Source organism: Chelonia mydas, chromosome 3 (genome assembly GCF_015237465.2).
Source record: "Chelonia mydas isolate rCheMyd1 chromosome 3, rCheMyd1.pri.v2, whole genome shotgun sequence".
Lineage (NCBI taxonomy): Eukaryota > Metazoa > Chordata > Testudines > Cheloniidae > Chelonia > Chelonia mydas.
Window position 1 is genome coordinate 183,766,632 of NC_057851.1, and position 24,549 is coordinate 183,791,180.

At 42.2% G+C, this 24,549-nt stretch overlaps 1 protein-coding gene across 7 annotated transcripts in view; it reads right to left on the reverse strand.

Annotated features, from left to right (window-relative positions):
* The window catches only part of USP34 (ubiquitin specific peptidase 34), a 270,160-nt gene that overhangs the window by 168,384 nt on the left and 77,227 nt on the right, over positions 1 to 24,549 (reverse strand). For 4 of the 7 annotated variants that reach the window (XM_037895996.2, XM_043543902.1, XM_037895994.2 and 1 more), the window contains exons 9-18: positions 21,581 to 21,662; positions 21,396 to 21,488; positions 16,510 to 16,635; positions 15,938 to 16,067; positions 15,216 to 15,251; positions 14,675 to 14,805; positions 13,420 to 14,051; positions 10,953 to 11,167; positions 9,702 to 9,817; positions 9,492 to 9,619 (exon numbers count right to left, since the gene is read on the reverse strand). In XM_037895996.2, the coding sequence (XP_037751924.1) occupies positions 9,492 to 9,619; positions 9,702 to 9,817; positions 10,953 to 11,167; positions 13,420 to 14,051; positions 14,675 to 14,805; positions 15,216 to 15,251; positions 15,938 to 16,067; positions 16,510 to 16,635; positions 21,396 to 21,488; positions 21,581 to 21,662 (1,689 nt within the window). Of the gene's footprint in view, positions 1 to 9,491; positions 9,620 to 9,701; positions 9,818 to 10,952; positions 11,168 to 13,419; positions 14,052 to 14,674; positions 14,806 to 15,215; positions 15,252 to 15,937; positions 16,068 to 16,509; positions 16,636 to 21,395; positions 21,489 to 21,580; positions 21,663 to 24,549 lie in introns of those variants that run through there. The other 3 variants (XM_037895995.2, XM_043543901.1, XM_037895997.2) reach the window with 2 other exon arrangements.

Sequence of the window (24,549 nt, forward strand, 5' to 3'; positions counted from 1 at the left end):
TGAAATCACCGACCCTTAACTGGTTTGTTAAGGGCCCTAGATAGTCAGATCTATGGCTGTGTTTGTGTCATAACCACGTCTGTCATGACAAATACTATGCACCATAAATCATGGTGTTAGTAAATCAGTTAGCGCACTATGAACAAGATTCCGCTATGAAGTTTTATCAGTTTGGTTCTGGATTAGCATATTGGAGATTAACCTGTTTCTTTAAGTAGTTTAAACTATTAATTATTACAAAGCTATTTCAAATAATTTTTATTACAAAATAATGTGAGCCTGAACTTCATAATGTCTCCCAGGACAAGCAACCAGCCTTAGTCACCCTCATGAAAAATCCAGTTTCAGAAACTCAATTAGACCAGGGTTTTGACCAAATTGGAATGAGATGTGGTCCAAAAAGTGCTAAATGTTTCTTCTGAGTTACAGGCATGCAGGTTCTCTCTCAAAACTATGAAGAGGACTGAAGTCTAACAAGATTTGTTAGCACTGCGAAGGTCTAAATCTCTTCTATGTTAGCCATAGTTAAAAGCACCAAAGGTTTATTAAGATAACTCTGCAGTCAGCAAACTTGTCCTGCCTCAGTAAAAACAGGCTGTGTGCTTCTCATCTTCTTCTGGTTTACTTAAGTGGGTCTAGGTCTTCTAAGTGTGCATATATAACTCCCATGAAAGTTAACCAAATTTACAAATATCCCCTGAGGCAAAAATAAGCATATAAGAATGTAACTAAATATATACACACATATCAATTTAAGGAAGATGTATAACAAAGAGGAAGTTATTTACTGTAACTGGAGGTTCTTTGAGATATGTGGTCTCTATCTGGATTCCAAACACAGGTGTGCATGCGCGCCATGCACCAGAGCCAGACCTGTTCATAGTACTGTCGGTTCATCCACGCGTGTCATGCGTCGGGCACAGTGGTGCGGCCGAGGCTTTAAGAAGCTGCGCGGGTCGACGCTGATCCAGTTCCCTCTTACCCAGCAACAGAGGAGCCCAGTACAGAAGGGAAGGAGGGTGGGATTGGAATCCAGATAGGGACCAAACTTCTTGAAGAACCTCCAGTTACAGCAAAGTAGTCTTCACTTCAAGTGCTGGTTCCTATGTGGATTCCAAAGGCAGGAGAGTAGTGAGCAGTGGTCAGGAAAGAGGGGAATGTGAGGTCTATCAAAAAGACCAAGTCTGTATGACATCGTGACTGACTGCAGCATCCATTGTTGTGGAGGGAGCAATGGCATAATGAGTGGAAAAAGTGTGGATGGAGGACCAAGTGGCAGCTTGACATATGCCTTGCCATGGAATGTCCACGAGGAAGGCAGACGTGGCAGTGTCTGCCCATGTGGAGTGGACCATGATTCCTAGTAGGAGCAGAGTGCCCGATAGGTCATTACTGGTCTCCATGCAGCGAGACATCCACTTGAAGAGACGTTGCGAAGAGAGGGCAGAGCTGCGGCGACACTCCACGATGGCGACAGAGAGCCGAGGGGGTTGGGCGGAAGGCACGGGTGTGATGGATATAAAAGGTTAGCATCCGACAAACATCAAGGGAGTGGAAGCAGCATTCCATGGGCAAGGCGTGGGATTTGGAGTAGAAGACTGGGAGGCGTATACTTTGGTTGAGGTGGAAAGAGGAAGCCACACTGGGCAGAAACGTGGGGTGTAGACATAAGGAGACTTTGTCCTTACGGAAGATGGTGAATGGGGGTGGGGGTCCATCATAATGGTTGCCAGTTCACTGACATGGCATGCAGAGGTGATTGCCATCAAGATGACGACCTTCATGGAGCGGTGGGTGAGGGAGCAGGTGGTAAGGAGTTTGAAATGGGATTTGGTGAGGGTCAAGAGGACGAAATTGAGCTCCCAAGGTGGGGCCGGCTATTGTACAGGGGAAAAACATTGAGGAGGCCCCAGAGGAAGCAGGAAGTTGTTGGGTGAGTAAAGATGGAGAAGCTATCCATGGGTGGGAGGAAGGCACTGAGTACAGCTAGGTGAACACGGACTGAGGAGTGCGCTAGGCACAATTGGCGGAGATGGAGGAGGTGGTCCACAAGAGCAGAAATGGAGACAAAGTCTGCTGGGCTGTGGCGGTGGCATGCCCAGGCAGTGAACCAATGCCACTTAGCAATGAAACAGATGTGAGTGGTTTGGAGCCTGCTCTTAGTGAGGATGTTACAGACGGGCACAGAGTAGGCCTGGTCTACACGTGATCCCCAACCAAATACCAGGCTGTAAGGTGAGGAGAACATGGATTGGGGTTTGCAGTTGTCTGCAGACTTGCATCAGGAGATTCGGGAGTGCGGGGTGAGCAGAGAGGCGGAGAAGGTTGCTGTACCACTATTGGCGAAGTCAGGAGAGAGCTACAAGGATTACCATTGTCCAGTCCCAGTGTAACTTGTTTAAGACCTGGGGGAGAATGGGAGCAGGCAGGAAGGTGTAGAGAAGATCTGAAGTCCAGGGGAATGAGAAGGGCATCGCACTAAGAGCCCGGCCCAGCCCCACACCCCTTTAGGAGTAGAACAGTGGAACCTTGCAGTTTATTGGTGTTGCGAGGAGATTCTAGCACAGCGTGCCTGTAGCAGAGAGAAGACTCACCGGCACGGCTCCTCCTGCTGGTCGACTGGGAATTAGCTCTTTTCCAGCCTCGGAGTGCCCTCTGCTGGCCAGTGTCTCACCTGCCTGTTGATATATATGATTGCTGTCATGTTGTCTGACAGTATTTGAACGCGGGGGGAGCAGAAGCAGGGTAGAAAGGCTTGACAGGCAAGGCGGACTGCTTGGAGCTCTAGGATGTTGATGGGCATCTGCACTTTTCGTGGTGACCAAAGGCCCAGTGCTGTGCAGTCGCCAAGATGGGCGGTCCAGCCCACCAATGTAGCATCTGTGATAAGGGTGGTGGTGGGTGTGAGGGGTGTAAACAGTAGCCTGCTAGGACTGTGGATGGGTTGCACCACCAGCCAAGGGAAGCTAACAGAAGGGGGGAGGACGAGCAATTCGTTTAGTCAGTCTGACTGCAAATCTTAGACAGTACGGAGCCAGTGTTGAAGGAAATGCATATAGAGGCAGGCACATGGTGTAATAGCAGTGCAAGCCACCATGTGGCCCAGAAGGGAAAGTCACTGACGGATGTGTATGTGCAGACGGCATCAGAGCATCACAATAAGGGAAATGAGGGCGAAGAAGCAGTCCTTGGGAAGAAAGACATGGGTCACAACAGAGTCCAGCTGTGCCCCTATAAAAGTAAGTGTGTGGGTAGGGACAAGGATCAACTTTTCCGTGTTGATGCAATATCCAAATTGTGGAGAGGGTGCATAGAATCAATAAGGTGGTAAGGAGGTGGGAGCGAGAAGGTGCCACGAGAAGCCAGCTGTCCAGGTAAGGAAAAAGGGTATGGCCCTGTCGGCACATGTTGGCAGCCACAATCATGAAGACCTTTGTGAAGAGGTGGGAGGGGGAGGGGCGGTAGCAATCCCGAAGGGAAGGATGCACAACTGATAATGGGCACCGCCCACTATGAAGTGAAGGAATTTGCGGTGAGTGGGGTGGAGGTCTGGGAAAGTATGCATCTTTCATATCGAGAGCTGCGAACCAAGCTCCATGGGAAAGGGAGGGGATGATGAGGGGAAAGGTGACCAACCGAATCGAAAGCTGTGAATAAACTTGTTCAGAGATCAGAGGTCCAGAATGGGGCAAAGATCATTCCCTTCCTTTGGAATGAGGAAACAGTGGGAATAGAAGCCACGGCTGTGATAGCATCATGGAACAGGTTCTATGGCCTTGTAGAGGGGCATTGTGGAGAAAATGGTCTTGTGAAAGGTCCGGAGGGTGGCCAGAAGGGAAGGAAAGGAATGGAATTCGATGAGGTAGCACTACTGGATGATGTCCAGCACCCAACAGTCGGAAGTGATTTGCGGGCAAAGAGGGCAAGACGACCCCCAAAGACGACTTGTGGCGAGACAGAAGGGGCCAGGGAGGGTACGCAGGTCTTGAGGGTTGTTTCAATGGTCAGTGAAAGGTAGAGGTGGTGGAAGAGGAATGTCGGGGTTGCTGAGAGCGAGGGCAAGGTGAGTCAAATGGGGGTATGGTTGGTAAGAGGTCCATGGGCAAGGGCGGAGGAGTGGACGTTGTTGTCAGCGGGTGGAGGCTGGAATATCGATGCCCAGGGAGCGAAGTGTAGCTCACTTGTCCTAAAGGGAGTGAAAGGACTCATCCGTTTTGTCACTGAATAATTTATTATTGAAAGGAAGGTCTTAGAGGGTCATCTGGACTTCTTTAGGGAAGCCGCTAGACTGGAGCCAAGAGTCGCAGTGGAGGACTACGCCAGATGCCAAGGAGCAAGATGCAGTGTCTGCGGCGTCAACCCCACCCTGGAGCATGACCTGGCTACCAGTCTGCCCTCATCTGGAATTCCTGCTGGCGGTCTAGTGGAAGAGAATCTTGGACGTCTGCCAGTTTGGAGTAGGACAGAAAGTTGTATTTGGCAAGAATAGCCTGGTAGCTGGTGACGCAGAACTGTAACACTGTTGATGAATAAACCTTGTGACCCATCAAGTCTAGTTTCTTGACAGCACAGTTGGGGGGTGCATTTGAAATGTTGCTGATGGGCATATTCAATGGTGGCTTTGACCACCAAGGAGTTAGGTGGTAGGTGGGTAAAAAGAAAGTCAGTGCCCTTAGAGGGAATGAAATACCAGCATTCTGCCCTTTTTGGTGTAGGAGCACGGGATGCTGGCGTGTGCCACACAGCCTGCAACAGTTGTAATATGACGGTATGGATGGGGAAGGCCATACGAGAGCGTCTGGGTGGTTGAAGAATGTCCAGGAATTGGTCCTTGAAGTCCTAAACACCTTCCACCAGGAGACAGAGAGGTAACCATGTGATGGAGCAGGGACAGGTACTGTCCCTGGTCATCTGGTTGTGAGAGGGAAGATGGAATAAGGGCGTCATCCAGTGATGACCAAGTGCCTGAAGGGATGGGTGGTTCCAACGGTGCAGCCGGGGCCAATGGTGCCGACGGAGAGGGAGCAACCAGGGGTTCTTCCTGGAGGGTGGCAGTATGGGCAGAAGATGAACAGCACAGGTGATGCATACTGCAATGATGGTAGGGGTCCAACGACGGCCAGTAAGGCCAGGAGTAGGGGTCACCATGCAGCAGCAGTATCCGTGGGTGTTGAAATCATGGGTCAGCCACAGGACCATAGTCCAAGGGTCCAGATTGTAGGAACAGGCTGGGGAAAGATCCATGTCCGGGTCAGAAGACAAGGAGGGAAAGGAGGAGCCATCGGCACCGGTGAGACCCACAGTGCCAGGCGTGGAGCAGGAGGGCGGTCAACAATCAAGTGGGGCTCGTCTGTCACCAGAGCCAGCAGAGAATGATGGAGGACAAGGAGTTCATTGGCCGGAGAAGGGAGCCTGGAGACGGGCGGAGGTCTGGAGTGTGGTGGAGTGCTCGCAAAGGGCAACATAAGCGCTGTCGACAATGTCGGACGCAATAAACGACCCCAAGTAGGTGGAACCAGGTGTGTCAAGCCCGAGGGTCCCAGTGGACTTGATGGTGCTGGGAATGAAATAGAAGGTCCCAGTGTTGGGATGGAAGGCGGGGCCAATGGTGAGTGATGGCGTTTGGAGCAGAGCTCCTTGTGCACTCTCTTCAGGGCTGAAGTAGAAGTTGAACCTTCTGCTGTGATGCGTGATTTCTCATCCGACCCATCATGGCTCTGGGAGGTAACGCTGCGTTTTGAGGCAGTCCTCATCGGGGAGCCACCTTTGTGCCTGTACTTGTGCACACAGTGGGGCTTAGGCGGATGTGACGGTGCCGTCAGTGCCACATGAGGGACCTGATGAGGTGCTCACCGCCAGTGATGGGCACCGCTCCAGTGGTTGCATCGGAGCCGGGTCCGGTTGCGCACGTGGACCCACTGCCTCCTCCATTAAAAAATTACAGAGACAAAGTTCATGAGCTGCTCGGGTCAGACAGGAATGAACGGCAAATGGAGCAGCGGGAAACTACGTGGGCTTCACCCAGGCATTATAGGCAATGGATGTGTTCATCGCTCACTGTAAAGGCGTGAGGGCACGAGGCACAATTTTTGAAGCCGGTTGGACGGAACATAGAACCCGAGCTGGAAGGGAAGAGTCCACAGGAGGGGAAGTCCAAAGAGAGAACCTAACTAGCTACAATGAATAAGGGACAACTAACTAGATAAGAAAATTATATACAATGAAAGTTTAGAACGCAGTACTTTTAGGTGGCTAAGAGCATAGAGGAACAGGGGTTCAGACTCTGGCCATGTGGCGGTAGGAGGAAACTGGAGAAGCCTCTTAAAGCCTCGGACATACCACGTGCCCGACGCATGATGCATGCGTGGGTCAACAGGCACTACTATGAACACTTCCAGCTCCAGTGCATGGCACACATGCTCACCTGCATTTGGAATCCACACAGGGACCAGCACTCGAAAAACAGTTACCTACCACTTCCATAATTGTTGTTCTTTGAGGTATATTGCACATGTCCATTCCACTTTAGGCATCCGTGTGTCAGTGCACCAGAGCCAGAGAATTTTTTCCCATAGCAGTACCCTTCAAGGCAGCACATGTGCCTTCCACAAGCTCACAGAATCAAGGGATCAGAGAAATGTAGGGTTTGAAGGGACCTTCAGAAGTCATCAGTTCCAGCCTCCTGTGCTGTGGCAGGACCGAGTAAACCTAGACTACGCCGATAGGTGTTTGTCCAACTTGTTTTTTAAAACTTCCAATGATGGGGATTCCACAACCTCCTTTGGAAGCGTATTCTAAAGCTTAACTGTTCTTAGAAAGCTTTTTCTAATATCTAACCTAAATCTCCCTTCCTGTAGTTTAAGCCCATTACTACTTGTCCTTCCTTCGGTGGACATGGAGAACAACTGATCTCTCTCCTCTTTATAACAGTGCTTGAAATATTTCAAGGTTTATTAGGTCCCCGCCTCAGTCTTGTCTCAAGAGTAAACATGCCCAGTTCTTTATAAACTTTCCGGGGAAGCCAGGTTTTCTAAATCTTTTATCATTTTTGTTGCTCTCCTCTGGACTATCTCCAATTCATCCACTTTTTTCCTAATGTGTAGCACCAAAAGTTGGACATAAAACTCCACCTGAGGCGTCACCAGTGCCAAGTACAGTGGAATAATTACCTCCCACGTCATACATTAGACACCCCTGTTAATACACCCCAGAATAATATTAGCCTTTTTTGCAGCTGCATCACATTGTTGACTCAAATGCAATGTATGATCCACTATAACCCCCAGATCCTTTTCAGGAGCACTGCCACCTATCCAGTTATTCCCGATTTTGTAGTTGTGCATTTGATTTTTCCTTCCTATGTGAAGTACTTTGCACTTGTCTTTACTGAATTTCATCTTGTTTAATACAGACCAATTCTCCAATTTGTCACGGGTATTTTGATTTCTAATACTGTCCTCCAAAGTGTTTGTGACCCCTCCCAATTTGGGGTCATCTGCAAATTTTATAAGCATACCTCCAACTCCAGTATCCAAGTCATTAATGAAAATATTGAATAACAGGACCCAAGACAGACTCCTGCCAGATTCCACTCGATATGCCCTCCCACTCTGACAGAAAACCATTGATAACAACTCTTGAGTATGGTCTTTCAACCAGTTGTGCACTCACCTTATAGCAATTTCATCTAGATCACATTTTCCTAGTTTCCCTGTGTCAAAAGCCTTACTAAAAATCAAGAAATATCAGATTTACTGCTTCCCGCCCGCCCCCATCCACTAGGCAAGAAAAAGGAAATTAGGCTGGTTTGGCATGTGCTGTTCTTGACAAATCCATGCTAGCTATTCCTTACAACCCTAGTATCCTCCAGGTGCTTACAAGTTGTTTAATCATTTGTTTCAGTATCTTTCTAGGTACTGAAGTTAGGCTGACTGGCCTATAATTCCCTGGATCGTCTTTGTTCTCCTTTTAAAACACAGGTACTATGTTTGCCCTTCTCCAGTTTTCTGGGACCTCACATGATCTTTAGGAGTTCCTAAAGAAAATTGTTAATGATTCCAAGATTGCTTTAGCTCAGTGGTTCTCAACCTGTGGATCAGGACCCCAAAGTGAGTCATGGCCCCATTTTAATGGGTTCGCCAGGGCTGGCTTAGACTTGCTGGGACCCAGGGCCGAAGCCCAAGCCTCACCATCCAAGGCCAAAACCTGAGGGTTTCAGCCCTGCGTGTTGGGACTCAGGTTACAGGTCCTGGGCTTCAGCTTTGCTTACCCCCCTGACCTCCCGCCCCGACAGTGGGGCTTGGGTGGGCTCAGGCTTCCACCCCCCATCCTGGGGTCGTGTAGTAATTTTTAATGTCAGAAGGGGGTCGCAATGCAATGAAGTTTGAGAACCCCTGCTTTAGCTAGTTCCTTAAGTACCCTAGGATGAATTTCATCAGGCCCTGCTGACCTGAACGCACTTATCTAAACTAACTTATCTAAACATTCTTTAACCTGTTATTTCCTTATTCTGGCTTGTGTTCCTTCCCCCTTGTTGTTAGTATTGCGTTGAGTATATGGTCATCACTAACCTTTTAATAAAGACTGAAGCAAAACAGAAACTGAACACCTGTGTTAGTGAGAGCGAAGCAGGAAGTGAGTCATCCTACATGAGCAATGAATCTGGTACTGACAAACACAGGAGGTCCCATGCTGCTGTGTATGCCGCAGGTGTGGTTGGTACCAACAAAGCTGTTTACAAAGTTGATGCTGCAGACAAAGTCGGCTATCTTGACAGCATCTGATCAGGTTCCTGAGTTGATGACTCAAGAGAACCCAAGTGTGGTACTGGGGACAATCTTGCAAAGGCTGCCCTAACCTCGGTACTTGACTTCTCATGGTGGGCCAATGGAGACTGAGCCCTTGAAGAAAAAGCAGAATTGCCTGCTCCTTGCAGGGCCCCAGAGGGGGAAAGCAATATCTTCTAACAGACACCCTTCAATATTGGGTGCCACTAAGTCTGGCAGTGTGCTGAGAAAGGGTGTGGAATCCGAGTCTCCACACACCAAAAGGCTCAATACTGAATGGGGGCACAAAGCTGCCTCCATAAGAATGTCTCTGACCCAACTTTTATATCTTTCTCTGTCTTGGTCCAGAGAGTGAATCCCTTGCAGACAGGGCATTTACACGTAATGTGACCATCACACTGGCACTTTACACAGCTGGAGTGGGGATTGCTGAACAGTATTTGAAGCCTAGAGACTTCGGCATGTCCCAGTTCAAAGCAGTATCAGAAAGGTTCACATCACTCTTCAGATTGATTTTTTTCCCTTTACTTTGATGTTTTACCCATATCAGCTTTAACAGGCCTTTGAGTAAGATTAAGAAACTAATATATATTCAGCATGACCATTATAAGGCATATGCTTAAAGAAAGAAATGGCTATTTTGATACATGAACACAGAAACAGATAAATGTAATAATCTGTGATAGCATAAATAATTTCAGTTACCTGTTATTTGCTAAATTTTCCAGGCAGCCTTCGATGAATCTCATTCGGATCTGCCTATCAGTAAACCAGCACACTAAGGAACAGAGCAGCTTCTCTGCTTCATTTATTAACCCCTCAGAGAGATGAATCTACAGAAAGGAAGAGAAAAGATATTGACAAGCATGTATTTATTTTCTTTTGGCAGATATTTTTTTCTGATATTTAACTTACTGCATCTTCATCCTGGACCAGATCCCACAAAAGAGTATTTCCCTTCTTACAAACATTATCCAAGTTAATATCCGTCACTGCGTTGTTGTTGTACTGGTGTTTATGAACAGCTGGCCCTAAGCAAAACACAGGCGCTATTATTGAATATGCACAAAAAAAACAACTAATTTGAATATAGTGCTTCAATGTATGGCTATTATTAGTTTCAAAAAATCTGTTTAAAAACTCTGTTTATTATTTTGTCAGATTTTCAAATCCAAAAAAAGCATAATTGAAAACTTTCTGCACACATGGAAACACTCAAAAAGAAAACCAAGGCAACATAACCATGCAAGAATGATTAACCTAAGGCTCATAGTTTGTCTCTGCTAATGGAAGACATGCTTGCATACACTTCTTTTTAAAAAAAAAAAAAAAGTCAATCTGTAGACCTGAGGACTGGAGTCTTCATAAACAACCATCGTGGGGAGGACACAAGGAATATCAAAATTTTCCTCCCTTACATTGTACTGTGATTTTTAAGTGGCCTCTTCCATCCAACAGAGCAACAATAAAAACAGGCATTTAGTTTTCCACTTAAAAATTAATATTTCAGTAACAGATTTTTTAAAAACCACTCTTTTGCAACTAGAATCCATAAGGCACAAATACTTATAGGGGCAGTTTTGCTTCTGAAATTGTGTGGGCACAACTGATACCATTCAGATGTCTAAGAAAATAAAATGCAGGCAAAACCAAGTAGATGTTTAAAATACATCTGTCTGCATACAATTGTATGTATTATGTGGCAATTATTTGCACATGCAAAATTAAAGATATCAAAAGGAAATTAGGTTAAGGTCCTTTTCAAATTCATAATTTGGGTCTTCATAAGGAAAAACAACTGGATAAGATCTCAAGCAGAATGCTAAAAAAGTGATCTACAGTCCACTAGTTTATACTTTATCTTGCATAAAAATCATTTGACAAAAGAAATGAAAGAAAACATATATAGAAATATATTTATATAGCATACATGTACAATGAAATCCTTTGAAATAATATAGCATCTTCCGCATTGTTAATAGTTTTACACACTTCCTCCGTGGGGGGAGGGGAGATTTGTCTGGTGTTTTGTTTATTCGTTTGCTTTGCTTCTAAAAATTATCTGTTTGTTGAAATTACTGGAGAGTTTATTTTTAAAAAGACAAAATTAAAGTTAGAAGTACAGAAAAAGGGTTGGGTTTTTTTCTTACTATTACCATCTCTTACCTTGACTAAGGTGTTCGTGGTAGATAGAAGCAAGGTTAGGAAGGTGCTGTTGAAGATGAGATGTTAGCTCAGCATGTGAATTAATCTGTACAAGTTCTTCTTCACAACCAGACTCTTCACCATCAAAATCAGCCATATTTTTTTCAGATTTTGCACTGACCTGGGAACTACTACAACTGACATCATCTGCACTTAGCATATCATCAACCATGTGTCTATAAAATACAGACAAGCATTAAAATGAATAATTTCAGAAACATGTTTTGTACAATAAAGCTAATTTTATAAATTCCAATTACCATATAATTTCAGAAATAATTTGTCACAACAGATGAAATAATAAATATTTGTACTAGGGTTATCAAGCAATTAAAAAAATTAATCGTGATTAATTTCGTGATTAAAAAATTTATCACGATTAATTGCACTGTTAAACAACAAAAGAATACCATTTATTTTAAATATTTTTGGATATTTACTACATTTTCAAATATATTAATTTCAATTACAACACAGAATACAAAGAGTACAGTGCTCACTTTACTTTTTATGACAAATATTTGCACTGTAAAAAACAAAAAAAAATATTTTTCAATTCACCTCACACAAGTACTGTAATGCAATCTCTTTTTCATGAAAGTTGAACTTACAAAGGTAGAGTTATGTACAAAAAAACCGGCATTCAAAAATAAAACAAGGTAAAACTTTAGAGCCTACAAGTTCACTCAGTCCTACTTCTTGGTCAGCCAATCACTCAGACAAACAAGGTTGGTTACAATTTGCAGGAGATAATGCTGCCTGCTTCTTGTTTAAAATATCACCTGAAAGCGAGAACAGGCATTCTCATGGCACTGCTGTAGTTGGTGTTGCAAGATATTTACATGCCAGATGCGCTAATGATTCATATGTCCCTTCATGCTTCAACCACCATTCCAGAGGACATGCTTCCATGCTGATGATGGATTCTGCTTGATAACGATCCAAAGCAGTGTGGACTGACGCATGTTCATTTTCATCATCTGAGTAAGATGCCACCAGCAGAAGACTGATTTTCTTTTTTGGTGGTTTGGGTTCTGTAGTTTCTAAAAGCATGTTCCATACCTCGTCCCTCTCAGATTTTGGATGGCACTTCAGATTCTTAAACCTCAGGTGGAGTGCTGTAGCTATTTTTAGAAATCTCACATCGGTACCTTCTTTTAGTTTTGTCAATTCTGCTGTGAAAGTGTTCTTAAAACGAACATGTACTGGGTCATCATCCGAGACTGCTATAACATGAAATATATGGCAGAAAGGGGGTAAAACAGAGCAGGAGACATACAATTCTCTCCACAAGTACAGTCACAAATTTAATTGATGCATTATTTTTTTAACGAGCATCATCAGCATGGAAGCATGTCCTCTAGAATGGTGGCCAAAGCATGAAGGGGCATACAAATGTTTAGCATACTTGGCATGTAAATACCTTGCAATGCCGGCTACAACAGTGCCATGTGAACGCCTGTTCTCACTTTCAGGTGACATTGTAAATAAGAAGCAATCACCAGTATCTCCCATCAATGTAAACAAACTTGTTTGTCTTAGCGACTGGCAGAATAAGATGGACTGAGTGGACTTGTAGGCGCTAAAGTTTTACACTATTTTATTTTTGAGTGCACTTATGTAACCAAAAAAAAATCTGCATTTGTAAGTTACATGATAAAGAGATTGTACTTCAGTACATGTATGAAGTGAATTGAAAAATACTATTTCTTTTGTTTATCATTTTTACAGTACATATATTTATAATAAAAAAGAAGTGAGCGCTGTGAGCACTGTGCACTTTGTATTTAATGTTGTAATTGAAATCAATATTGAATATGTAGAAAAACATCCAAAAATATTTAATAAATCTCAATTGGTATTCTATTGTTATAAGTGCAATTAATCACGATTAATTTTTTTAATCACGATTAATTTTTTGAGTTAATCACGTGAGTTACCTGCGATTAATTGACAGCCCTAATTTGTACGCAATGAAGCAATTCAACACAGCACACGAGTCTGTTAAACTTATCTACATGAAGAGATACTTATATGTATATACAGATAAACACAGATATGAACCACCTGGCAACATAGTTTATCACTATGGAAATTAGAAAGACAACTAAAAAGCAAATCTTCGGCTTCATTAATGAAAGACGAAGTCACCATGTTGTTATTACTAGCTGAACAATGTAAATTTGCCAATAAAAGAATCTTAGTGTTTTCTTCTAGCACATCTTTTCATCCAGTATAAAAACTTTGCAAGCAACTTTAATTAGACAATAAAATAGATTGTTGTGCAACTATTTGTAGAATATTAAAAAAGTAATCATCTGAATGATCCAGGAACATGGAACATCTTCTGAACATGTCTGAAGTGTACATTTAGCGATACCTTTTATTGCTATTGTAAAGGAAATTAAAAGAAGCATAACCAACCTACCCTTCATGATGGTGATGGTGGTGGTGGTGGTGGTGGTGGTGGTGGTGATGATGATGCTGTGGCCCAATAAACTGCCGACAGTTAAATAATTCATTTCCAATGGTTTCCCCAAGGAAGTCCCCTGTATGTGTTATACAAGAATCCTGAGACCCTTGTGATATGTGAGCCGGATTCATTTCCCCCGTCATATCATGTTCTGCATCTTCAGTGTGTGAACAGGCATCTAGCATTCTAATTCGACTATCCACTGGAGGCACAGACTCAGTGTTAAAAACATGGTCCTTTCCTGACCCATTGCTTGCACCACTCCTATCTGCTGCCCCTTGTGAATCTCCTAAACAAATGCCTGCTTGTGATTCTATCTTCCTGCTTAGTAACTCTGTGCTCCTACTGTTTTTCTGAGGATTATGACCACTATCTTCCTCCTCTTCCTCATCTTCTTCTTTGAGAGCTTCAATATCTGCAATATCTTCTGATTGCACCTCACTCCCTGGACTTCCTGCAGACTGGCTTGCATGACTGGAATTGGCCTCATTACTGGATCCATCACTGTGGCCACTGCTGCTACCAGGACCACTGCTGCCATCCTCACCACTGTTTGCTGTCTCATCAGAACTTCCTTGCATAGACTCCTATAATGTTACAAAAATTGATTATGTCAAAAATAAATTGTAAAACAAATTTATACATATATAAAATCAACATTAATAAAATATTTGTTAGACAAATTCCAAAATTCTTTAATTGTAAGGATATACATCAAATCTACTGTTTTTCATCGATTCTTTAGGAGTTCTTTCGCTGTGCCAGTGCTACAACGTTTGTTTTGACCAAGATTTAGGTACACAAAACATTAAAAAAATCAAATTACCCTATTCATAATAGATCACATACTCTACACACATATATAGTGTGGTACCAAAGTTCATTCAGTCATTGGCTAAGTAAGAGATGGTACAAATACACTAAAGTAGAGTTTCACTTAAAAATATTTTATGATGCAGTATTCTTTTACTTTACTGTGTCTGTTTACTTAGGGCTAGACTGGGCCTTGGCCTTAGGTATCCAGGCAGAGTAGTAACTTGAAGCAAGGTTTCCTGACCTCCCGCCACAGACATAAGTAAGTAAAGAATATATGCATGCATACCGTGAATTGTGTTTGTCTCTTAAAACTATCCTAAAGTCTCAGAAAAATTATTCTCATAACTGATTAATAGCAAATCAACAATTAAATACAGAACATCTGTAGTTGTACCTCTGTATCTGAAAGTCGTTGTTGCACAAGTTTGTTTCTGTTGATTAGCTGCTCCTCCATTTCAATGTCACTGCCTCCACTCTGATGGGTGTCACTGTTGTCACTACTTTGAGGACTAGCTGCAGGTGACCCTATTTCAAAAGCATGCTCCCAGTTACAATGTTACTTTCACTAACCTATACGTTAACAGTATTACACGTATCTACCTAGTCTCCTTGATCTCAACACCATATTCCTGACAACAACTCAATGGGGATGTAACTCAAAACGTAAGCTGGACTCATTTAAATACAATATTTTTGAAACGTAGTCAGCATTTTGCTGCAAATCATGAGTTCCAATGTTACTTTTCTAATGTGACAGAGATATCAATTTGTCAGCTTCTATACAAAAAGGAATTTTCTGCTGACTTCTCATTAAAATATACTTTAAAAATTGTGCAAACTCATTTCTGATATACAAAGCCTATTGCTCTAGATGGCATTCGTGCTATCAAAAGATTATAACTTAGGTTGCAGAGTATTTCTAGTACTCAACTTACAAGGCGATGGGGCTGCTCTTCTGAGCTCTTCTTCCTCTGAAGGGAAAGGAAAAAACAGGAGGGAAACATTCTAAGTGACTGAGCTTCTTTGGGTCAGCATATCAGTTGCTTATAGTATATAATTAACAGTGTCAAAGGAAGGAAACCTACAATAAAATAGGTCCACACCACCTTCCAAAGTGGCCGTCCATAAGTGTCTAGACAAAAAAGCCTAAGAAAAGAGGAGCAGTATGTAATGTCAAGGAATGAAAATTAAGTGAAACATCAGGTAAAGATTTAGAAAACAAAAGAATGCACTACAGCTGTAAACATTCAACAGAATAGGTGCAGTCAGCTGGTGCCCCATGGAAAGGAAAGGAAAGGAAAGGAAAGGAAAAAAATGTATACAATAGAGAATGTATAAGCAGAATTGTTTGTGAATGGAAAGGTTTTCAAAGATGTTCATGAAGCTTCAATGTCTCTTTACAGGACATGAGTGGGGACAGAAGTAATCTCTTTGTAATCTTCTTTTTTATCCTTTACTTGAAAAGTATGCCTCAATGATACAGCAAGCCCCATTTTACAATTTTACTGTCATATGGTGTCTACGAAAAAACCCTACACATGAGCTTATGGTTCAAAGTTACCAGTTACCACTGATTGATAAAAAAAAATCAAAGACTAAACCATAATATCTACTTTGGAACAATACATAAACATTACACTGCAAAATATATACTCACCTTTCTTATTTCCCATGGGTAGATTAGTACTGAGTAAAGATGCAAATGAACTCTGTTTTGATAACTGGGCCTTAGCTGCTAGTGCATTATTCCACAGTGCTTTTATAAGCATTGATGCCAAATATAAGGTCTATAAACAAAACCAGATTATAGTACAATGAAAAAGCAATTGGTTTTCAATGCAAAAGATACACTTATTGCTTCTTCTGCACTCCAATACTATGGAACATGAAAGTAAATAACTCATGAAAACAAGTGAATGTTTTGTTATACAAAATAGAGACATGTCCAATATTAAACATAAGGAACTTTATCAACTTCTAAATATATACTTTTCTAAAACAGGTAAATATCAGAATTTAAAAGCCAGAAAGGCTATTTTAAGATGCAGCACAAAAACCCTATTCGGTACATTATTGTATATTCCTACATTATAAGAATTATGAAGAGAAACAGACTTTACATGTCCAATGAGCTAATATCATGTATATTTTCTTTTTCTTGTCACAAATGACATTGAAGAAATTAAAACATGTACTATTGTACTTCAGGGTTTGTTTGTTTTTTTTTACCTGTTCAGTATGAGCACTTGGATGAAGAGTTGAGACTAGATTAAGAAGATGTCTAAGCGGGACAGGGTCCAAGTTCTTGATTAATGAAGGAAACAGATCATGTATATAGCGACTACAATGTTTCAGCTACAAAATACAAACAAAAAGACATAAGAGAGAGAAAAATAATGTTTTTATAAGAGTTATTCAAACATTCATAAAACTGTCTTCATTAAAAAGCTTCTTCACATAAAAATTCTCAGGAAGCTTTATTATTCAAAAACAATTCTGAGCAGTATCAAACCTTCAGTTTTTATTTAACCTAACTTCTCATTTCTAAGCACCTGAACTTTGGTAAAATGAAACACAACTCCTGCTTAGTTCTGAGGCTATAAGAGTTTGGGGGAGGTAAAGAAAATTGTTTAGAACTTATTCTGCATTTTTGATTTAACTATAAATTCAATCAATTAAGTTTTGTGTATAAATTCGCAAGGGACAAAAGAGTATTTACATTTGCGGTGAATACAAATGAAGGCACTAGAAATTAAGACGTAAACTATAAAACAGAATTTATCAAAACTGTTTTTAATTACCACAGAAATAGTAGTGACTGACTTTTTTTTAATGGAACCTCCTATTGCACCAGAAAGTGACAGTGCTCAAGGCAAAACAATGGAAAGTTGACTTCAAAGTGTTGCATGAATATGCTCCCAACTTTCACTTTTGCTTTGAAGGATTAATATATTTTTGTATGGATCAAACACTCAGTAAATAATACACATAATAGTATAATAGGCTCTGGATTTAGGTTAGCAAGTATGTACTTCAAAAATATATAATTTTAAAAAAAACTGACTTTCATTTTACCATCAGCCTAAAATAGAAAAAGGAGTAGGGGGTGGTCATTGGTCTGTACAGGGGTCACGTGGGAATAAAATGGTGCAAATTTTCTACACAAGGATGAATTTCATCCATTGAGCGTAAAAGTCAAGATGTACAATTTAAGAAAAAGAGATTTATGTCACAATTTAGAGTCTGAAGAAGGAGGGACAAGCGATGTCTTAGCTCTCAACTTCTCTAATGCCATTTTTATAAAATTATTGCTTTTCTAAAAAAAAAATCATTACAGCCGTCAAATAAATAAAGGTATCAAAATAAGAGTAGGATCCAGTTTTCCCTTGAGACATAATTTCACTATTTTCAGATACATTGAATAAGATTGACATTTTTCTCATCAGCACCTAACTGAAATTAGTTTGAGTATTTTATTGTATGAGATTTCTAAAATGTACATGACTGGAACTGAAAGAATAGTTAAAAAACTATCTGTCCTTGACAAAAGCTAGTATCAAATCGATATGCACTCCTTTACAACTTTGTGCCCCAATCCTGCAATCGCTTAAGCATATACATAACGATTCACATGCATAGTCACATTGACGCCAATGGAACAACTCATATGTATAAAATTATGCATGTTCTTCTGTGTCTGCAAGATCAGAACCTTAGTTAATAACGAAACAGATCTTTAACAGGTGCCTTCTGACCTTTTTTTGTCTTTATCTTCTTACCACCATCATCCAATTGTTGTTGAAATCTCCATTCCAAAATAGTTTGGCTAGATCCAAAAGTTGCTTGACTATTCAAAAACGTACGTACTACCTTTTCCAGTTCGAAAACTTCTTGCTCCAAAAGCAAAAGTTGCATCTTCCAAATTTAGGAACATTTTTGTTTCAACAGTCTAAATAGCTGCACAGTCCAAGTAATATTGTGTGTCTTCTTCCTCTTTCCTTTGCTCTGTCTAAGCAGAATACAGGTGGGAAAAGCTAATCTTCTAAACCAATGGCTCTCAACCTTTTTGGGTTCAGGACCCATCTGTAAACGTTTATGGCCTGTTGGGACCCAGTAAATAGTCTGGGGGTGGAGGCCCTGGGATAGTTTTGGTTGGATCCTGCCTGGTACTCACCCCACAGTGGCAGTTCCTGAAGCTCTTATGCTGTGAGGCTGGCTGGGTTTGGCTCTCCATTCTAGGCATTGCAACCTTTGTGGTTGCAGCGCCACTCAGGTTTGGCCCCATGTCCCTGACTGAACCAAATTTGTGAGAGTGGAGTTGTGACCTGGCTCATGGGGTTGCAGTACCTCTCACTCAAATTTGGCCTACCAGGACTCTCATTATCATGACGGCTGGGCCAAACGTGAGTGGTGCTGGAACCTCAAGAGGTTGCACGACCCAGTGCCTGGAGCAGGAAGGCAAGACCAGCCATCCCTGTGGAACAGGAGCTGCCACACAACCCTCTGAAACATTCTGGTGACTGAATTTTGGGTCCCGACCCACAGGTGGAGAAACCCTGTTCTAAACTCTCTTCAGGGAAGCAATTTAGACCTGCTAGGTTCTTATAGCAAAAAGGAATCTTTTTGAGCACGAAGCAAAGAAAGAATTAAATCTCATATCTGGAGTATACTATTGTTAAGGAAAGTTTCTTTTATATTTAGTGAGCACTGATAACAAACACGAAATTTAAACTTGAAAAAAGTTTCTATTTCCAATCCCTATTTCAGGAGTTCAGAGGGCTTTTTTCATCTTTATTTCCCTACTTAACAGAATACACACAATGCAATTCTATGAAAAATACATTAATGCAACATTATGTCTGGGAAATTAAACACATGAAAGGCAAGAAACACAGATTTAAGGTTGAAAGAGCTAATTAACAGCTGCAGCTTAAACTTCTGCCAATGAATGAGACCTACTGATACTGATGTAGTTACTGTATGTGAAAAGCAACAATGAAAGTAGGCTATAACTTAAAATTATATCAAAAATAAAGTGCTAAGTTTTAAATAGATCTTTCAGCTCTCTTCTAATCTAGGTATTGAAGCTGCAGCATTGATAATGTTACTCTTGAAAGTGGAGAAGTGCTTTGGCTTAGTACATTAATTAAATACAAATGATGCTTTCAGCCTAGATCTCCTTTCTGCAGTCCCAGGATTCAGTCATTCCCTCTCCATCTTACTCTTCCTTCCATCTCTACTTTTTGAACAAACAGCACAATTCCCAGAGTTCTGTAGCCTTAAACTCTAACGCCAATGTGTTTCTCTTGCTATCCATGGGTCAGGCCCTTTGACACTGATTAAACTATTACATGGGGAAGCAGTAATAAAGATAAAACATCATTTCTTGTCCCTTTTAAGCTCTTTGGAATAGTACTGCTCTGCTAAGAGATTTTTTTTAAAGTTAAAAATGGCAGTTTATCTTCCTTGCTACCTCCATGGAGCTGCATGACTATAAAAGATCCTTGACAAGCACAACAGCAACAGCACTCATGTCTAAAACCAGGATTCCAACAGTACTATGGAACTGGAGTGCTTGCCCAAAAGTCAGTGTAGTGAGAAAAGGAAAACAGGTGTATAAGGAAGGAAAATGGGAGAAAGAAATCAGGAGATAACCACAGAGAGATGGTATCAGCTCTCTGCATTTAATTAACACAGTCTGCCAAAGATCCGCACCCATTATCAGCAATGAAGAAAAAAAACTGATTTCAAATTGTAGAAACATGTTATTAATTAAACAAACGTAGGCCTTAATTTTCATTAACACTATTTTAATAAATGGCATTTTAAAATAAAAGGAGTACTTGTTCGGGGGAAGGGATAGCTCAGTGGTTTGAGCATTGGCCTGCTAAACCCAGGGTTGTGAGTTCAATCCTTGAGGAGGCCATTTGGGATCTGGGGCAAAAATTGGGGATTGGTCCTGCTTTGAGCAGGGGGTTGGACTAGATGACCTCCTGAGGTCCCTTCCAACCCTGATATTCTATGATTAGTCTCTAAGGTGCCACAAGTACTCCTTTTCTTTTTGCGAATACAGACTAACATGGCTGCTACTCTGAAACCTGTCATTTTAAAATAACATTTTGAGGAGTGACCTTGGGAAATGTTTTATAAAGAAAGCACTAGCAACCTTCTTCAGACAATCTAATTGCAACTTTCATTCAAAACCAACTTACAGTAACTAATAACACAAGAAGCCATTGGTGCCCATTTCTATGAAAACTAATAACCAAGCATAAAAATATACAGATATAGGTTTTAATATATCTGTTCTGGTGTCAGAATGAAACAAATGAGAAATATTCTTGAAAACAGGAAACATGTATTATAGCCCAAAATCATAATAAAGAAAAGTATGACTTGGGAGTGCTTTTAAATTTGCTTGTGATCAAATATATCTTAATCTTTATTCATTCCTCTGCACTACACTGAGGTTTTTTCCTTGCACAGTGTGTGTGTGTGTGTGTGTGTGTGTATATATCAGAATACACAAGTGTCTGTATTACTCAAATCTCTAACAAAAAAAGAATTATTGAAAACAATTACTGAATTATTGAAAACATCATACTAAACAAAATAATTCAAACAAGTCAGCAAATATGATCTACAAATAGTTTGTTCTCAATATAGCCAAGGGAAAATTCAATACCACATCTCACTATTTTCTATAACTTCAGATTTTAGGGTTGCTTTTACAGTAGTAAATATCACAGCCACAGTTTTCCAGAGTAGCACTATCAGTGGTAAATTATTGTGCACAAAGGACTCAGACAGTTTCACTAGACAACACAGTAGTATAAATGCATGAGCCACACCCTACAGCTTCCATCATTGCTCTCAATGGTGGTGGAGCTGTGCCTGTAGCAAATCAGAGATGCAAAATTCGCTAGTGTAGATGCAGCATAGGAAAATCTGCATATCTTACTCAAGTTGCAGAGACGACTGCATGGTAAATCCTGTACTAGTATGGTAAATGACGAACAGGAAAGAGTAAGAAACATTGCTTTGTGAATCTAAGACCAACTGGAATTCAACTGGCTATTTTATTTCCTTCTCACAAATATAAATATTTTATATACCTGCGCTGCTGCCCAAATGCAGTCTATGTGCTGAGTACTAAGTCGCCCTTCAGCTGCAAGAAAATTGAGAATCACTTGGCACTGTTTGATGATCTGCAAAGAGAGAACATATTTAGGATAGATTTAACAGAACAAAGAATTACTCCTCCATAAATACACCAAAAATCAGATTATTTTACACAAACCTCAATATGTAAATTTGGTCCAAAAATATGCTCAACCACATTGTTGCTGATAAGCCAGTCTGCAAGCTCTTTTGCAATGGACCTACATATGAAAAAGAGTATTGATATGTATATAAATTCTTTATTTGTCTATATTTCATATTAAGTCATTTCCCTAATACAGTGTTCTTTTACTCAATTTTATTTGTATATTCACAATTATAAGAAAACTATTTTTGAATCTGAAATGTGTTCAGCTGGTATTCACAAGTACTGACAAAAGTAGAAGTTATACAACTTACTTTTCTAGGGGAACAATTTTTAAACTTTACCTTCTCATCAAATCTTGCTGAAATAGCAATTCACACAGTTTTAAAAGTCTGTGTTATTTACATGACAATGCACCTAGTTAATCACACATGCACGGTATTTCAAAATCACATTTTAGTTTGATCCATAACAGAATGGCTCCCTGCCAAGAGCCAATCAAAAAATAAATTGTCAAATAGAACGAGATAAGGGGATTGAATTTTCCTAACTAAAACCTGAGTTCCCCCCAATCTGGAAATGAACACATATATCCTTGTTCCTCCCACGCAAGCAGATGGACCAATTTGTTTGCCAAGATTTGGGCATCAGGATCAATGTGTGACAATTTTGGTGTTTAGAGCACAGACTGTAGTTGATGTGCTGTCGGGGTAAAATCCTGTTCCCTGCACACAACCCAGTTATGACAGTTGTGCACGGGGATGGGCTACAGAAATTTGAGAGAAAGGCACTCATGGCCACTACTACAGCCTCAGCATCTCCAGTCCTGATGATCACCTACAGTAAGGAAACAAGAGTCCACAGGCTCAAAAAGGAGGGAGGCAGAGTCCGCAGCATGGAGCTGAGCCTGCAAGTAAAGCTTAATTTCCTAGCACTGGTTGTCAATTCCCTAACTGTTCTGAAAAACCCAGTCACCAATGGTAAGCCTCAAGAGACCTTGACCATCAAAAGCTATTTGTTATGAGTGCTCAATGCCTGCCCTTCTCTTTCCTTTCCTGTAGTAATTCCAGAACCTAAGGGAAAAAACCACGCACCAGCCTTATACCCTTTGGAGAACACAATGTCCCATCACCTAAAGTAATATATGAGACATAACTGGCTTACAAGATGTCATAGTGTACTGACTATCTCCTCAGCTATCAGCTATAGGGTGACCAGGTGTCTGGTTTTCAACCAGAACAGCCGGTCAAAAAGGGATCCTGGAGGCTCCAGTCAGCACTGCTGACCGGGACGTTGACCGTCCGGTTGGCGGCGCAGTGGGACTGGCAGGCTCTCTGCTAGCCTCCACGCAGCTCCCAGGAAGAAGCAGGCCTTGGACCCCCCACTGGCTCCTACGCGTAGGGGCAAACAGGGCACTCCACACACTGCCTCCGCCCCAAGCGCCACCCCCTCAGCTCCCACTGGCCGGGAACCATGGCCAATGGGAGCTGCGGGGGTGGCGCTTGCGGACAGGGCAGCACGCAGAACCTCCTGGCAGCACCTTTGCACAGGAGCCGGAACGGGGACATGCAGCTGCTTCCGGGAGCCGCTTGAAGCAAGCGCCGTCCAGAGTCTGCACCCGACGCCCTTCCAATCCCCAAACCCCTGCCTAAGCCCTGCTCCCCCTCCCTTCCTCCGAACCCCTTGATCCCAGCCAGGAGCACCCTCCTGCACCCCAAACCCCTCATCCCCAGCCCCAGCCCAGAGCCTGTACCCCCAGCCAGAGTCCTCACACACCCCAGGACCCGAACCCCCTGCCCCAGCCCAGAGTCCCCTTCTGCCCTCCAAACCACTCAGCCCCAGCCCGAAGCACCCTTCTGTACCCCCCAGCCAGAGCCCTCACCCCTCCCGCACCTCAACCCCCTGCCCGATCCCAGAGCCCCTTCCCACAATCTAAAACCCTGAGCCTCCTCCTACACCCCAAACCCCTCATCCCCTCTCACATCCCAACCCACTCCTTCAGCCTGGAGCCCTCTCCCACACTCTGAACTCCTCATTTCTGGCCCTACACCAGAGCCGGCACCCCCTGCCGGAGTTCTCAAGCCCTCCCGTGAGGGCTTCGCCAGGGGGTGCGGGCTCCAGTGGGGAGAGCAAGCAACAGAGGGAGGAGAGATGGACTGAGCGGGGGGCAGGGCCTCAGAGGAGGAGTGGAGCAGGGCAATGGCATTCAGTTTTGTGCAAGTAGAAAAGTTGGCAACCCTAATCAGCTAGTACTCTTTCATAAAACAAGGCTCTCAGGCACTGTGGAGGATCAATGTGACAGGATATCTGAAACTGCTAGGAGAGGGACGAGTAACTAAACAGTTTTAAATACCAAGATTGGCTGGGGCAGTTTCATGTAACCAAGATCAGTTCTGCTTCCTCCGGGTTTGCTTTTCAAAAAAAACTTTGGAGTCCAGGGAGGACAGTAAGGCACAAATGACAGTCCCCATCCACTGAAGAAAAAAACATCCGCTGCTCAAGCTCCGTTCTCACTGAATCTAAGGCAAAACCTCTTCAGGTGAGCATTATACCGTCAAGGATTTTAAGGCCAGAAGAGGTCATTACGATCATCTGTGTTATAAATACATGTATCCAAGTAACACCGCAGTCTGATCAATTTCAAACAGCAGTACTTTCAAAGCCTCCTGACCACACTCCTATCCATGTACCCCAAGGTACTCATGTAAATGCCCATAGTTCCATTGTTCGCACAGCTCAGGATCTGACCAAAGGCATCAACTCTAGTATCAATTAAATAACTTCCATTAGCTGTACAATTTTATTCCTTGAGAAACAGGTGGTGGGACTTGATCTGAGCTGCAAGAGATCTCTGTTCTAGATCATGAAGAGTGCTCATACGTATTAATCGTTGTGAAGCTATCAAGTAATTAATTTTCCTCTCAGCCCAGCCTCTGTAGCAAGATGTCATTTCAAAGGAGCACCTACTAGCCAGTCTTCAAAAGTAGGGGCAAATATAGATA